This window comes from Schistocerca americana, chromosome 2 (genome assembly GCF_021461395.2).
Source record: "Schistocerca americana isolate TAMUIC-IGC-003095 chromosome 2, iqSchAmer2.1, whole genome shotgun sequence".
Taxonomy (NCBI): Eukaryota; Metazoa; Arthropoda; class Insecta; order Orthoptera; family Acrididae; genus Schistocerca; species Schistocerca americana.
This window is the reverse complement of record NC_060120.1, coordinates 914,558,247-914,576,757: the sequence shown is the minus strand read 5'-3', so window position 1 is coordinate 914,576,757 and position 18,511 is coordinate 914,558,247. Positions and strand designations below refer to the sequence as shown.

Sequence of the window (18,511 nt, the reverse complement as noted above, 5' to 3'; positions counted from 1 at the left end):
GTGTGTTCTCGATTCTGTTAATGCAGTCAGAAAAAAGAGTATTTTAGTGGCCGTTTACTGGGCAGAATCACTAATCTACTTGACGGATTCACTCTTGTTACCACATGTATGTCTATAATCTTTACTAACTCGCCTACAAGCCCCAAATCGCTCCCGTGAGTACACCGCTCGAAAAAGTGTCTGTCTCCACTTGACTCCAATGGTGTTCCGCCACTGCCTACATTTCCATTGCATAATGGTCATCATTCCCACCAAAAATTCGTTGTTCTTTTGTTTTACAGACATGATTTGACTCAACTTGAACATTTCTGACATTAAACTAACATGTTATGACATTATTCAAGTAGATTAATATTATAAACCTTCAGTCACACTGAGACCGTTCACAGTGATTACAAATAAAGCTTTGTTCAAAATTAAATAAGCTGGCACTCTTGCACAAGTGCGCCCACATTAAATAACAACAGATTATTGTAAAATGTTGTTTAAACAATTACTTAAGCATGCTAAAGGTAATCGTCTTTTGCACTTTCTTTAGTAGTGGTGTCAGCTAACACATGTGATTGAGCACTTCTTAAATTGCCATGTTATGTATTAGCAATTATAATCATTACTTAAGTAAGAATATGGCAAAAATGGCAACATATTCGTTAATGAAAAACTCAAGCATGACAAGATATGGGGCATTCACGGTGCATAAATTTGCTGTGTTAGTGTGGAGATTACGATGTTCTAACGAACACCTGCATAACAAAAAAATGTAAAAAAATAAGTAAAGAAATAAAATAGATACATAGGCAGCTTTCAGGGATGATAGCTATAGTCCAACGCCATCACCTGACACATCGCTTGTTGAAATCGCATGAAGCGTTTAAATATTGTTGATTCTGAGGCTCATTGCGAAAATATTTAGTCACCATAAAATATTAACTTTTGTAAGTTTACAGATATTGAAAATATTGTTGTGTCACTGGATGCGCCTCGTTTTTCTGAGATCGTAGATGTATTCAGATTTGCTTTATTATGTAACTGTGTTTTACTCCAGAATTTCTCGTCCTCTAAGCGACCAGCCACCGTCAAATTACACATTAGTCTTTGTACACACACCTAGGCTCGCCAGCGGTAGTCACTGCGACTGGGACAGCAACGGCGTTTTGGCTGAGCCAACCACGCTGCGGCCTGAGACCTGGGCCCCCTACTGTTTAACCATACAATCCAATTCACCTCATAGCAAATCTAGATGGCTAACTTCCCTGCATATGCGTGAAAGTGGAAAGTCAAAACGCTGTTACTCACTCGTGTCCTGTACCACTGTTATGCCCTTAGTGGCATATTTACATATTGTTTAAAATTTTTTACTATATCTGTTATATATTCAGGTGAAAGACGTTTTAATTGTGGTTTTAATATTTTGACTAGAGCGATGTCGCCCAAATTTCCTTTTAACCACATGTAAGGTAACAGTTTCTTCTGAAGAAGGTGCCCTTAGTTGGCGTTGAAAACTGGTTAAAGAATTTTAAATTCTATTTGCAACCGGTTGGCTGGAAATTTGTGACATTGATTTTAAGAAATTTTGTTTATTTCAAATCTTACCTTCAATATTAAATTGAAATTCAAACAATCATTGAATAATATCATTATGAAACGCCTACACAAAGTTTTATAATAGCTGGGTGGCCAGAAATGTTTAAATAATTCATAGCGACACATACAACATTCGTTCTGTAAAGTACGCCTGTCCAGCTTCGCTTGAGAAACCGTCTTATTCACGAGTAAGTTACATCACTCTCAGCATGCGAAAGTCCTCTGTAGGGCAACGGGTCATTGCGTGCGGCAAGAAAGATTGTATTAAATTCACTACTGGCAAAGTACTCGTATACTGTGTGACTCACAACCCGTTATGATTCTTAAATTTTTCAGTAAGTCGAATTAATTTCACAAAATCGCGAACAGAAATATAATTTTTCGGTTTACAATAATAAGGAAAAAAATTCTATCGTCCATAATCAGCAGCTCTACGAACTAAACAAGTCAAACATTACGGAAATTTTTTACAAAATTCTTCTTAAGTGCCCACTTTATTTAAAAACCTTGTTGTTGTTGTTGTTGTGGTCTTCAGTCCAGAGACTGGTTTGATGCAGCTCTCCATGCTACTCTATCATGTGCAAACTTCTTCATCTCCCAATACCTACTGCAACCTACATCCTTCTGAATCTGTTTAGTGTATTCATCTCTTGGTCCCCCTCTACGATTTTTACTCTCCACGCTGCCCTCCAATACCAAATTGGTGATCCCTTGATGCCTCAGAATATGCCCTACCAGCCGATCCCTTCTTCTAGTCAATTTGTGCCACAAATGTCTCTTCTCTCCATTTCTATTCAATACCTCCTCATTAGTTATGTGATCTACCCTTCTAATCTTCAGCATTCTTCTGTAGCACCACATTTCGAAAGCTTCTACTCTCTTCTTGTCTAAACTATTTATCGTCCACGTTTCACTTCCATACATGGCTACACTCCATACAAATACTTTCAGAAACGACTTCCTGACACTTAAATCTATACTCGTTGTTAACAAATTTCTTTCCTTCCCATTGCCAGTCTACATTTTATATCCTGTCTATTTCGACCATCATCAGTTATTTTGCTCCCTAAATAGCAAAACTCATTTACTACTTACATATTACAATTTTCACTCTTTTATCCAAAACACTTCGGCCTACTTTCAAAAACTTTGGTTTCATATCGTGGGGCGATGACAAAAATCGCATAAAATCTTTCTGTGTCTACTCACGCACTGTAATAAGCATTTTTCAGTAAACTACCAATTCTCGCACGTGTCATATATTTGAGCGGAGCGGAAACAAGTCTGCCTGTAAATCACCCAATGGGTTTTTTCCAGATTTTCATAGCCAAAAGAGGAGTGGGAAATGGACAAATAGTATATCAAACTGACTAGCGTGATGTCTAGGTTTGATGAAAAAGGTAATTAGGCTAATTAGGAAAAATTTAATTAATGATTTGAGGAAAATTGGCATGTTTTACGAAGAATTGCTGCTACGTACGTGAAAGAAGTGTCAAGAAGATCATCCATTCAACCCCTGGCTATTTTCTGCACAAAAAGTTACATTGGTGTCCTATTTAAGTGGCAAAAAGATTTTCCCCCGAATCAGTTTCTGAATTTATGACGTTTAGAGAGCAGAATACAGTAGGAAGGCATAACGAGATGTGCAAACGAGGTGTCAATAAATTCGTCTCTTCAAGACATAGTTATTTTGCGTAAAAGACGTTCCATTGGTGTAATATTTTATGTTTAAAATAGTTATCCTCGAATCAAGTACTAAATTCGGGACATTTCAAAAACAGAAGATTCTGGGAACACAAATACCTTAATACGATCATGCTTTCTCATAAAAACTTGAAAATGAAACACTGGAAAAATCTGTCAAACGTTTTGTGTAGTGATCTGTCCGAAAGTGGTAAATGAAACAGATTGTAGAAACGTTTGACGAGCGTTTTTGAATGATGGTCGAAGTCACGTACAGCAAATTAGGTGCGGATAATGTTTCTCTAATCTGTTTTATTTCTCAGTTTTAGACAAATCATCTTAAAAAAACATTTCACTGATTTTGCCAATTTTTTTGTTATTTCGACTAGTTTCTCGCATAGAAACTGGATCCAGACCCACTTTAGTGTCGCTACTTCTCAGTAGCTTACGAGGAGCCCTCAGAGAGAGCCTTAACCTACTTCCACCATGCTTTCCCTCTGACCACTTGTCATAGATATAACTTTCAAATGATGCGTCATTGGCAAGTAGCATAGCTCGATGAAACTTGAATCACACATAGAAAGAATGTTACAGTACAGAAGGTAACTAAAAGAAATACAGCTACAGCTCACTTAGCGGAGAGTTCATCGAATCATCTTTACAATAATTATTCCACTCTCGAAGAGTGAGTGGAAAAAACGAAAACCTGTATCTTTCGACGAGAGCTCTGATTTCCCTTATTTTATTATGACGATCGGCGTCAACAACCTATTTTCGTATTCGGAGAAGAAAGTTGGTGATAGAAATTTCGTGAGGAGATCCCACCGCAACGAGAACCACCTCTACTTTAATGATGTCCACCCAAAATCGTGTATCATGTCCGTGGCACACTCTCCCCTATTTCTCGATAGTACAAAACGTGCTGCCCTTGTTTGAACTTTCTCGATCTGCTCCGTTAGCTCTATCTCGTAAGGATCCGACGCTGCGTAGCAGTACTCCAGTACTCCGAAAGAGGACAGAGAAGCGCAGTGTAGACATTCTCTTTAGTAGATATGTTGCATCATCTGAGTGTTCCACCAATAAAACGCAGTATTTGGCTTGTCTTCCCCACATTATTTTCTGTGCGTCCTTTCCGATTTAAATTGTTCGTAACTGTAATTCCTAGGTATTTTGTTGAATTTACGGCCTTTAGATTTGATTTATTATTCGTGTAACCGAAGTTTAACGGACTTCTTCCAGCACTCATGTGGATGACTTCACACTTTTCATCATTTAGGGTCAATTGCTAATTTTCGCACCACATAGATATCTTTTCTAATTCGTTTTTCAATTTGTTTTGATGTTCTGATGACTTTACTATGCGGCAAACGACAACGTCATCTGCAAACAATCTAAAACTGCTGCTCAGACTGCCTCCTAAACCGTTCATGTAGATGAGGAACAGCAGAAGGCCTATAACACTTCCTTTTGGAACGCCAGAAATCATTTTTGTTTAACTCGATGACTTCCCGTCAGTTATTACTGACTGTGACCTCTCTGACAGGAAATCACGAATCCATTCACATAATTGAGACTATATTCCATAAGCATGCAATTTTATTACAAGCCGCTTGTGGGGTAGGGGGTCGAAAGCCTTCTGGAAATCTAGAAATACTGAATCAGTTTGAAATTCCTTGTCAACAGCACTCAACACTTCGTGTGAGTAAAGAGCTAGTTGTGTTTCACAAGAAAGATATTTTCTAATTTCGTAATGACTATGTGTCAGTACACCTTCCTCTTCGACGTAATTCATAATCTTTGAACACAATACATGTACCAGAATCCTGCTGCATATCGACGTTAATAATATGGGCCTGTAATTTAGTGGATTACTGCTATGGTCTTTCTTGAATATTGACGTGACCTGGACAACTTTCAAGTATTTGGGTATAGATCTTTCGTCAAGCGAGCTGTTGTATATGTTTGTTAAGTATGGAGCTATTGCGTCAGCATGCTCTGGAAGGAACCTAATTGGTATACAGTCAACACCGGGAGACTTGCTTTTATTAAGTGATTTAGAGTAGATGTCCTACTCCTCGGCTATCTACTTCTAAATTACTTTGGCAGCTGTTCTTCATTCGTCGTCTTTGGTGAAGGAATTTCGGAAGGCTGTGTTTAGTAATTCTGCTTTAGCAGCACTATCGTCGATAGTATTTCCATTGCTGTCGTGAAGAGAAGGCATTGACTGTATCTTGCAGCTACCATACTTTGTATATGACCGGAATCTCTCTGAATTTTCTGCCAGGTTTCAAGACAAGGTTTCGTTGTGGAAATTATTATAGACGAACAGAAATGACACTTTTGTTGAAAGGCAATCATCTCAATGAAGTCATTGCGATTCATGAAGGTCCCAGGGATATTACAAAATGTGGGACTTGGTTCTTAAGAGTGTATGTGATCACAGCGAGCGGACGGGAGTGCATGCTCTGTTACGTGCTACCATGCTAGTCGCAATGTTGGTAAGGAGTTCTTATGGTAAGGCGTTGCACCGCGGTTGACAACAGCTAGGTTGCTGTTTCGTATGGACGTGTTGCAATGCACCTCCAACACCTCCCACACGTGTTCTACGGGATTTAAGTCGAGCAAACGGGTAGACAGACCACTCGCCGGGATTGTAACTAATGGATTTCAGCTATCAGTCGTCTTTTTGAAATTTTATTGGCAGATCTAGATTTCAGCTAGAAACTAGCCATTTCAGTGCACTATCATTTTTGATCAATTCATATAATGCCTGTTGGTCGGGCTTCATCCACTGTTCATTGAATTCAATGAAGTATGGATGAAGCAGATCACTTACTTAAAATCTTATGTGTGAGTGTGAGGTACGTCTCTGGACTGTGCTCTGCGCGTTCAGACATGTCATGTGAGCATGTGTAGTGGGTGACAGAAAGGACACACATGTCTATACAACGAGGTAAATAGCCCACAAACCGGTGATTCAAAATGATTCAGATAGCTCTGAGCACTATGGGACTTAACATCTTAGGTTATCAGTCCCCTAGAACTTAGAACTACTTAAACCTAACTAACATAAGGACATCACACACATCCATGCCCGAGGCAGGATTCGAACCTGCGACCGTAGCGGTCACTTTGTTCCAGACTGAAGTGCCTAGAACCGCTCGGCCACTGCGGCCGGCACCGGTGATTCGCTCAACAATAAAAAAAAACAATAGTTCAAGTTACATTCTTTACACTGATGTTAGCAACTGATGTTATACAACACCAGTTTCTATGCTTAGGAATATGACCTGATGATACACACTTGTAACGCATGATTCAGGTGACCTAATAGTCTGTCACTACCAGGTTCTCGCGTATACTATTACTCTCTCCTCCAGAACGTCTACTTATGGGTGAAATTTGGTGTTGTTTATTACTTATGGTTCAGATATGTGACATCATGTACCACATTATTGTAGCTTTACAGCTAGTGTTTATATCATTTATTCCACCCATGAACTTCATAATTTGGATACTGTCTGAGATTGGAAGCTATAGCACACCTTGTGCATTTGTTCAAGAGTGTTGGTCACTTTTTCACATTGTGAATGTGGTAGCCATTGCCTAGCATTCTGCAATAAGTGGTACTGATGTGTTACGTTATGGGAGATAATGTTGTCTTTATGCATGAGTTTTATTCCTCTCAGGTCTACACAAGCTTCTCTGATAATCGTGACTTTATGAACAATGATCAACCAAAGCATTGTGAGCACCTACCGAATAATCGCTACGTCCACCTTTGGCATGGATAACAGCGGCGACACATCATGGTATGGAAGCAGTGGGGCCTAGACAGGTAGCTGGAGGGAGCTGGCACCACATCTGTACACACAAGTCACAAAATTCCCACTAATTCTGGGGAGGGGGGTGTTGAGGTCTGACGCCACATTCAACCACATCGCATATGTGTTCGACTGTGTTCAGATCTGGCAAGTTGGGGGGCCAAAACATCAACTGGAACTCGCCACTGTGTTCCTCGAACTACTCCATCACACGCCAGTCCTTGTCACATGATTGTCTTGAAGGGCTGTTCGTGATATGCACCCAGTGTACAATACTCCCTGGCTCTCTCGGTGCCTTGCATGAGCTCCACTGGACCCATGAATACCGATGTGAATGTTACCCAGAGCATGATGGAGCCGCCGCCAGCTTGTCCCTATCCCACAGTACAGGTGTCAAGGAGCTGTTACCCTGAAAGACAACAGATTCACACAATCCCATGGGCATGATGAAGATGGTAACAGGATTCATCGGACTGTGTAATGTTCTGCAACTGAACCAAAGGTTAGTGTCGATGGTTACGTATCCACTTCCGTCATAATTGCTGATGTCATGGTGATAACATTGGCACCTGCATGGGTTGTCTGCTGCAGAGGCCCATTGATAGGAGTGTTCGATGCACTGTGTGTTCAGACGCACTTGTACTCCACCCAGCATTAAAGTCTGACGTTAGCTCTGCCACAGTTCGCCACCTGTCCTGTTTTACCTCTCTGCCGCCCAGCCCACGATGTCCGACATCTGTAGTGAGGGGTGGATGCTCTAACAATACCACCACTTGCAAAGTAGGTTAGAAATCAGATTAATAATGTTGCTCACGCAGCATATGTTCGCTTTATCGGGCAACAACAAAGTTATTGACTGTGGATGGTATCGTCAGAATGGAAATAATGAAGTCACTGTAAAAAAGTCATTAATTTTGGCACTTATCTTGAATGTATTCCCGCGTAGATTTCGTCGAAGTTGTTATGGCTCATCTTGTTGATTCTAGGGTGATTCCACTTTGACTGCTAGGAGGTCCAGATCTGTATTTTAGCAATATTTGAAGACCTAACAAATGCGTTTTTCAAGAAATTCTTAATGATCAAACAAACCCAGATCAGAACAATGGTATGGTAGAAATAATTTTTGGCTTGGTGTTCACGATCCACATTTTTATTAAACTTCTTGTAAATTCACATATACTCCTTCTTAATTGTCACATCATCAAGAAAACAGGTTTGTATCAATCTTCATATATTTAATTTCCACTTTAACCAAACACAAGACTTGACTGTTTTTTTACAAAGCGAAATAACCACGTAACTTCTGCAAAGTGAAACAAAGACTGCTCTGTGCGCATTCGCTCCAAAACGGTTACAAATAAGTCAAAGATTATGACAGTCTCACAGAAATGAATACACACAAGAACGATATCACTGTAATACATCGATACATCGGAGTACCTATACATTAATAAAACCAAATGTGAATATTATCACAAAATTACGTCTGTTACTTCGTAGAAAAGTAGTACGATATTACTGGTATCGAGAAATGGGGTTGGAGTACCGTAATGGTCACGTAAATAAAGAACCATTACAATGCCCAACCCCATAACGCCTGGATGTGGTTTCACCTTGGTTTCGCCAAGTATTGAAGACACTCAACACAGCAGTCCTCGAACACACAACAAATCGTGCAGTTTCCAAAATGCTCGTGCCGAGCCTCCAGGCCAACAAAATCTTCCCTCGGTCAAACACAGATAGATCGCGCGCCTTCCCAATTCTACACGTGGTCAGCATGCTCACTGTTACTTCCTCCACCATGCGTGTTTCTGACCAGCAGCATTCCTCGCCAGATGACGCTGCTATCGACTGGATGGGTTTCTATAGATAGTAGGTCGGTTGGCGTAATGTTCTGGCTGATCAGTGTAACTCCTTCCTTAATGATAGAAGTCTGCATAGAACTTAGTCTTATTATACACAGAACTCATTTCTTTGTTGTGACTGGACTCTTGTGCAGTAAAGTGATAGCTATGAAAAATCCCCATAACTGCCATTGTAAAATTTTGATTAATTTTGGTATATTATTTATCCTAAGTATATTTACTATACATATCAATCAGGGCATGATTAATAAAGTGACAACTGTGATGGATTATGACATTTGGGTGTACACAACAGAAGTCTCACATATGATGCGTCATTATTCAAGAGGTAACGAATTCTGATTGTTACGATACGAAAGCTAGTGTCCACTACCCACATACAGGCAATCTGGTAACAGAATTGTGTATTTTCCTGGCAAAAATCATATTAAATTGTGTTCCCTTGAGTCTTTTCTTTTTTTTTTTTTGTTTTTTTTTTTTTTAACACGAGATTACTGAAGTGTGATCTTACATGTATGAATCTGCTGTGGATTATTGCTTTCCAGTACGCTTTAATTCGATTCTGAAAGGTGTAGTATTCTTTCCCTAAGAGCGTCTGCTATGTTATAACCAGCGAGCGTGACACATGCGTATTCTGAATATCTCATTTGCCCCTGTTAAATCTAAAAAAATTAATTCTCGCATCGCTGCACTTATTTACAAATGTTAATGGAACTGTGTAGTAATTGCCACTCAGACATTAGAAATTCTCACGTACTGCCTGCCTGGCAAGCACAAAATGATTTACCTTTATAGTAAAAAAAACAGTACTGAAGTTCTCAACGCATGTAAGGCTCTTTACTATGGTACGGAGAATGGTGTTTGTGAACGATTTACAAAATTAATAATGACCTCACCCATGAAGACAACCCTAAATTAATTTTGCTTTAATACGTTCAGTACTGCCTCTTTTCAAAGTCATATATTTATGTTCATGTGAAAGAGTACGCACGTGAGTGCCACAATGGTAGGAGTCATTAAGTCTATTCCTGTCAATGTAGTCGCTTCAACTGACTCATAAGTCCATTGCACTGGCAGGTCTTGTAGTTGATGGTACACACCAAATGACTAGCTTAAATAATTCTTAAAACGTAGTGTCACAGCTGTTGGTAAATGCCAGTAACTGTGTGATTTAAAAAATTTCTTATTAAATGTTACTAATTTTGTATATTAGTGTGGATGCAGTAAGTGTGTAAAATTTTGTACGTCAATACTTTTCGGTGACAGGCTTCCTAATTACTTCGATGCATGTCGTGTAAGACTAGATCTGCCACAATTCTTTTAAATTCTAGAACTGTCATGTCAGGAAGTACATGCATAGAAGATGCACGTGAAAGCTTATTGGCTGCCCTGAGGCTCTGAGGCTGCAATGTATTATATTTACTCTTGTTACCTTGGTCGGTGCTACACTTACCGTGTGCATGTGGTGCGTCTGTAGCACCTGCATGTGCTTAACTGTTAACCATCATGCACTGCCACTCCAATTGCTTCAATTCTAGAACTGTTGTGTCGTGAAGTATATGCCTGTGACATGACTATGCACAATGCTTAGTTTAAATAAAGTACAAAATAAACATGACGTCACACTGTTGCTAGTCCAATTTCGCTTTGTAAATTGGTTGAAGTATATATGCGGAAAAACGAGTGAATTGTTTAAATGAAGTGAAAAAACTGCTAACATAATTCTCACCATATTGCAATAGGCCAGTTGCACTGTTACAAAACAATGTCAATTTGTAAATAATAGATTTCAGCTATCAGTCGTCCTTTGGAATTTTTACTGGCAGATGTATATTTCAGCTAGAAACTAGCCGTTCTAAATGCACTATCATTTTTGATAAATGCATGTAATTAATACTAATTAGTAATGCCTGTTGGTCGGGCTTCATCCACAATTCATGGATGAAGCCCGACCATTGATCAAAAATGATAGTAAATTAAGAATGGCTAGTTTCTAGCCGAAATCTAGATTCCAAAGGACGACTGATAGCTGAACTCTATTATTTACGAGTCAATATAACAGTCGCTGCGTGCAACAGCCTCTGAATGGAGGGTAACCTGACAATGTCAATGGTTTATACTTATGCGCCATGTTTCAATAGAATGGTGGAATTCTTTAAATCATTGTGGTGGCTGGACGGTAATCTCGGTAATTTCCAAGCCTGTGTGGCAATTGCTACAGAGCGAACCGTGCTTTCTGCCGTTTAAAATGTACTTGTTTAAATGATGGGTTACTTATACATTTAGCCATCCACTATCGATTATCCTGTGTTAATTGTTTTTAAAGCGGTGGGCTGTGAAGTAAATGTAAGTGACTGGTCGTCACTGCATTGTTTGATGTAAGAACGCTACTAGCGTTTGAAACTCAAAATTTTTTACCGTATGCGGCGGCTATGGATGTGGAGGTGTCGCGGTAATTGTTTAAACGTAGTTTGTATGTGTTGTCGAAATTCACCGAAATTTTTAGGTAAGTGAAAAATTGTGGGGGTTAACACCAGCACTTTCCGACTCCAGTGCCTATGAGAAGTTGACAGATGTGAAAGCAGTGGGAAATTAGGTCGCGATCTTGAGCTCTCCTTCGTATTCTCCTGTTCTCTAGCGTGCTTCTGCTACTCAGACCCTTTTTTGCGTCGTTACAGCATCTTAATTGTGTGGCGTCTGTGTCCGTCCATTTTCTCTTCAAACATATTCCAGGCTTCTGTCACATGTGCAAGACTAGATGGATGTCTCCCGTAGCATAATACTGCCACCACCAGGCTGCCTCCGTGGGGTGGTGCGTGTTTCGAGTAATTATTCATCTGGACGACGACGTATCCCGGAATGACCGTCGGCCTACTGTAAAAAGAAATGCGATTCATCCAATCATGCGACACATTTTAATTGAGCGGCGGTTCAATCTCGATGGGTGTGGATGTCAATCACATTGTCGGCCATACGTGGTTTCACTGTACTTCAACCACTTTCCGTAAGTGCCTTCGACAGTAGTACAAGGACAACCGACCAGCTTTGTCGTTTCTTAGATGATCGTTCCGAGGTGCCAGGCCAAAACAATCTGGTGTTGTTACAGTCGCTTTTGTCAATGGATTTTCCCTTTTGCGTTCCTTGACGTCGCTAGAATGATTCACTTTCTGTACATGCTCCGCTCATAACACTATCTGATCAAAAGTATCCCGACAAACCTGTTTAAGGCGGATTCCACCACTAGATGTCAGGACTACAGGAGGATGCGCCATTATAAAAGAATGTGAGCCGTATTGTATTGCCACTAGAGAAGTAGTAACAGCAGATTAGGTTGGCCAGGGACCTCGGTGACTTCAAATGTGGACTGGGCAGTGGATGTTACCTGAGTAATAAATCCATCGGGGACAATGCAGCCTTTCTAAAGTTACCCAAGTCGACTATTGGTAATGTTATTGTGAAGTGGACATAAAGGCCAGGCAGACCTTATGTACTGATGGACAGGGAGCGTCGGGCACTGTGGACGGTGGTTGTAGAAAATAGCATGAAACTGATGGAAGATATCACTTGTAAGTTTCAAAGTGCTACCAATAGTCCAGCTAGCAGAATGACTGTGCGCAGATAGAAAGAATGGAGTAAATGGTCGAGCAGGTCCTTGTAAGCAAAAGTTACTGCAGTCAGTCCCTGAGGTTTGGCGAATGTAAGGAGAAGGCCAATGACCGGAAGAAAATATAGAAACAATGCACAAATCGCGGAAGTACTTACACTATAATCAAAGGAGAAAGAAATTTACTACTAAAACTTCTATGGTGCGAAACTGTAACACACAGCAGTCAGTTTGCTACGAATATGTTCTTTATGGCCGGCCGCTGTGGCCGAGCGCTTCTAGGCGCTTCAGTCTGGAACCGCGCGACCGCTACGGTCGCAGGTTCGAATATTGCCTCGGGCATGGATGTGTGCGATGTCCTTAGGTTAGTTAGGTTCAAGTAGTTCTATGTTCTAGGGCACTGATGACCTCAGAAGTTAAGTCCCATAGCGCTCAGAGCCATTTGAAACATTTTGTTCTTTATGGCTCTTGTAAGCATCAGAAAGTTACCAAATATATACATTTCATCAATCACATATTCACTGACATTTGGAGGGACCGATTGTTTGAACGAGAATATTATTGCCAAAATTTCTGGAAAGCACAAATGAAGTACGTTGCTGTCTAAATGGTACGAAAGGCGTTTCACGCAGCTCTCACAAACTTTTTACAATACACAATGTATCCTGCCACACTCATGTTTTGGTACACTAGAGTGCGGAAGATGAACGCTGTAGCATCAGTTTATCCCTCTCAAAGCAGTGAAAATTGTTGAGCACCACCATGGCACATCTTCTACTTAAGACAGCTTTCTTCCAAAAACTGGATCATCACGTAATGCAATATTTCACCCAGAATGTTAGTACATGTGTCACATAACGTTTTACGTAAATTGTGTATTAAAATTACAGGTGAAAGACCAAATTAGGCATTATGAGATGATCAACTCTTTGGTATTACATCATATTTTTGTTCCATGTCTCCTAGCTTTCATTTTTGTTGATGTGTTACCTACGTGGACTCAAAAATGAGACCGGCGTTGAAAATGGCCACTCGTGTGAAGTAATTGTTTATTTCAAATACAGTTAAAGCCTATGCAAAATGTGGTTTCATTGAAAGACTGAATACTGGTTCTTGGAACGTAAAATGAATTTATGGCTCTGTGTATAATATTGTTTCTTTGTATAACTGCAGATCGTATTGATTAAACAAGACGTAAAAAAACTATATGTTCCAAATATTTAGAGGAGATGTAAATAGAAACTTTTGAGTGACAAAATGTCACAGCTGTAGCGTTTCTCCACAACTTATCTATGAATTTTCTGATAGTGTTGATATTCAGACACAGTGTTGAAACATCTTTATGATGAATATTGTTCAAGAGATATTGCTGAGAATGTCGCCCATTACTTTAGTGACAACTGGCATCTGTGTGCTAATGATTGTCTAACACAATCAAAACAACGTAGTGTATCACAAACAATGGGTGAGGCTTCAGTAAAACGAGCAAATATTTTGGGATATCTTTTGGTGTCTCGTACACCAAACTCTTCATCTCCACCTCAAAAAAATAAATTTATAGAAGTGAGGTCAGGAGAACATGGTGGCCACAGCACTGAACCACTCCTCCCAATATGACAACTGCGGATTACATTGCCTAAATATTCTGTTACGTCAGCAGCTTAGTGTGACTAGTCCCATGTTCGAACCATAATCATTGCCTGACTACTGGTGGTAAATTCTCCAGTATTTCCTGTTGTAGTTCTGGTAGTACTTCACAGCATGGTAATATTCTCTGTTGAGCGTATTAGGCAGAAGATATGGACCAGTCAGGTGGTCATGCATAATATCCAGCAGTGTTATACAATTATTAGCTTGCAGATGCCATTTGTGCATTAATGGTGATGGATAATAATTTTAGCAACATCTCTAAAACAATATTTATCACGCAACAGTTTGAAAACCACCTCACCACTAGCGTCAAAACCCAATGGATTCCTAGAGGGGAAACGTTGCACTTGTGACATTATTCTTTACCTCCTCCAAACAATCCATAATATTGTATACCAGCTGAGGAACATGGAATTGCCCAGGTATTTATTTATAACTGTGCCTGAGGCTTCATATGAGAGGAATTTACTTTTGACTTAAGATTTGAAGTAGTGTAATTGGGGAAATGAATGAAGAGTTTGTTTGCTTCCCTGACGTGGGAGACAGCATGAGGAGATAGCCATGCGAAGAGGAACTGACACTTCAGTCCATACCCACAACATGCTGCGTCTGGCCTTGTGCTTTATTTATAATTATGGCACAACGTCAACTCACTGGGAATAAGTGGGAATCGGGGTATAAAAACACGATCGTTTGCGCCATTTCCTGTCAAAATTTCGCTTCTATGATGTTACATCACACACAAATAGCTTAAAACTTCTCTGAATATAGGCTTCTGAGGCGCGAAATAATGTTGTGCCTCACCTTTGGAAGGAGTTTCCAAAGATCGAGTTAAGGGGAGCCGGAGGTGCCTATGCTGCCCATGTTAAAATCACTAAGTTTGAGGAACATTTATGAATAAACTACCAAATAGAAAAATTTGAATTTTTTTTACGTATAGAGTGGTTTAGTACTGCAGTTATGACAGAGGGATTTTGGAGTATCTTTTCTAGTTTCCTAGTTTATTAATGACCCAAATTTTTTTTACAAATAATTGCTTTATAATTAAACTGAAATGAAACTACTGAACATATAGCCAAATGGCTGTGTTACAATGTACGTTTGACCACTAGGAGTGCTGTATAAAAATTTCATCTCTCTAGCTTGAGTGCATTTTGAAAAAATGTTCCTTATATTCGGAAAATTCTAATTTATGGGAAATGGCTATCAAAGTTTCTCAATACATTCCTGCACTATAGGATGGATTATCAGGGTCTTCTTCTTCATCCTCCAAAAGCTTCCTCTTCTGTCTTCTTTTCTGGCCTGTTGTTCCATCATACTTCATATGGCTTTCTCTTCTTTCTGCTCCTCTTATCCTTTCTCCGTCAATATTTCTTAGTGCTCGTACAGTGTTCACCCCAGCTGTAAATTCTAATGCCTTCAGAACTTCACACTTCACACTGTTCCCTTGGTTATAGGTTGATATTGCATCATAAATGCCAAAGTGCAGTGTTTTTATGCTTACAAACACCCTTTTAGGAATCACTTTCCAAATCAAATTGTTTACGCTCGCGTCTTTCTGTGTAGACGTTTGTGTAACAATTCTGGCTGTGCTAAGTCATGAAAAATTGGTTTTATTGCATTTATCACAGCTGCTGGCAAACCATGTTTGTGATCATAGGCCTTTTTTGCATTATATTTGCACCAGGAATCTTTTGGGCTCAGGCTGTGTTGAGGGTACTCATTGGAAGAGGCAGTACGAAGGAACAATGCCCTCTATAGTCTTGAAACCTTTGGAGTCCCATCCCCAAGGTAGTATTTGTACCTAACGTTGTATCTGGGAACTGAATGTTCAAAAATTTGCTTCACTCCATCCACTTCCATTGCTCCACTTGATACACTAAAATTTGCCTCACAGGTTCCACTGTGCTCTCCTTTGATTTTATTTTTGCACCTACAGTGTTCTGATAATATTGCAACATCTATCACTTTTGCACTATCACCACAAGTAGCAGTTACAACCCCATTCAGGGATTTATGACCCCTCTTTTGCCAGGAACCATCTAATGCCACTACAAAATCCCTAGAACCACCGTTCATTTCTACATATTCCTCCACTGCTTGCTTCATGGTTTTCAAAGCCACATCTTCAACAGAGGATCCTACCAGTTCACAGTAGTACCCAAATTTGCTTGGAGGCGAAGGCAAGTTCATAATACCACAAAACAGTTTACCAGCAGCAGACCCTTTTCCAATGGATTGAAGACCATACACAAGTCGAACATTCGCATCAAACACTCTAGATCGTCCATTTTCACCAAAGAGACTGGCATGTGAATTGTAGAAAGTCACTTGATACTTGCAACATGCACAGATTATCTTCATCTCACAAGCTAAACCAAAGTGCTTTGTTATCTCTAGTCCCACTCCTACACTTGAACACATTTTGCACAGAACACTTTCTTTCAGCACAGAAGATAATAATCCAATATTCAGTACTTCGTTAATATCATCACTGTCACTAACATATTCACGAAATCTGTCACTTTCACCAGTCAGCTTCTTGCTAGAAGATATCACAGAGCTATGGCTGGCCATGTGTTGCTTAGCAGAAGAACGCACTGTTTCAGTAATTGTAGTATCACAACTTGGTATTAGTGTTAATTTTCTTTTCCCTACGTTCTTCCTCTTCTTATATACACGGTTACTAAAACGTGGCATCGTAACCAGAACAACGCTTTACACAAGAATTGTACTACCAACAACGGGCGCAACACTGAACTAATTCGAAACGGTAAACAGCAAAGAGACGATGTTCCGCGCTCTTAACGCTTCATTTGTCACAGAAAACAATGTAGCCAACGCTTGAACACTCGCTGTATGCGTAACATAAGGCGCTGTATGTGTAACAGGGCGAGAAAATCCCAAGCAGTTCGCCAGGAAGTCATGAGAGGGTGTTAGATGCATTCAGCGGCCGCCCATTTCCTCTGCAGGGGTGGGGAAAAATGGTAATAACTCCACTTCTAGGGTGAGTAGAACAATAATTTAAAGTTTACATTAAAGAGGAATGTTCCAATTAATTTTCGGTAGCAAAAAAAAAAAAATCGTAATTTTTTGGATTCGACCACCTCCGGCTCCCCTTAAAGCCTGATGTTCTCGAGCTACACCAACAACTCGGCTCACAATTTTCATTGGATTCTTGAGAATGCATAGTCCTCAGTCTTTTAGCCATCCTGGTGTGTTCAGAAAAACTCGACCATTTTCTAGACGCTTTTATTTGTAAACAAAAAGAAATCAAAATATGATGAGTAGGCACCCAAATCACGAAGCAAACTTAATAAATTAGGTTTTCTAGCAAATAATATTTACAAAGTCTAGGGAAAGAAACAAAACAATTTCGTTAAGTTTTCAACACACAAAAAGAAATCAGTAAATCCATATATCCTAGCCAAGTAAATTTTCTGTCAGTGCGTATTCGTTAAGATAAGGCTGTGGCATTTAATTCTGTCACTGGCGTAAATTTCCGCAAATATTCCTGTCGCTACGTTTAAAAAAAGTTAACAGCGCCATCTAGTGGTTCTTCGGTGCAATACTAAACTAACAACGTCATCTATTAGTTCTTTGATGTACTATGCCGTGATTTGTAATCCTTAAGCATCTGAAATACTAAGCTGAGCAGATGGAGTTAGACAAAATTTTAAATTAAGATATCTTTTTTTCCGTGTTGAGATTTTGATTAAATAAAGCCAATACGTCGACCCAAGCCACGCTCACGTTAACCGTGAAAAACTCATAAAAATTCGTCTAGTGATTTTGGAGATTAGCTTGTTGGAACAGACAGACAGACACAACGGTTTTACAGTTTTATTATTAGTACAGCGATAGTAGTTTTACAAGCTGTATAAACAGATAGAGCTGTGTCAACGTTGTGTTGTACTATAGTGATGTGATCAACAAACGAAAACGGACCTGGAATAAAAAACTTACATTGGTGTATGACCTGTGCTGTTGTGTTGCAGCTGATGAAAGCCTCCTATTCGTACTACACGTTGCTGAGGCAACTGGACAGCAACTGAGTCACACGGCCATAGGTCTCCAGTTGACCAAGTGGAGCAGGAAGAATGGCACAACCAAAATGCTAACAGAACACCCTTCACAAAGCACCCGGCGATATGCAGAATGTATGGTCCAACTTGTAGCTGACTCTGTGACGATCGTAAGCCAGTCTAACAACCTCAACGAGAGCCCACTGCAAGACAGGATGACAGGATGAAACACACGCTGCAAGATGAGAAATAAACATGGCAGCAGAGTGTCTTGCG

At 39.8% G+C, this 18,511-nt stretch overlaps 1 protein-coding gene across 1 annotated transcript in view; it reads left to right on the top strand.

Moving 5' to 3' along the window:
- The window catches only part of LOC124594539 (odorant receptor Or2-like), a 48,754-nt gene extending 30,489 nt beyond the window's left edge, over positions 1-18,265 (top strand). The window contains exon 5 of the mRNA XM_047132911.1: positions 18,209-18,265. Coding sequence (XP_046988867.1) covers positions 18,209-18,265 — 57 coding nt within the window. The remainder of the gene's footprint in view (positions 1-18,208) is intronic.
- The last annotated feature ends 246 nt before the right edge of the window (positions 18,266-18,511 follow it).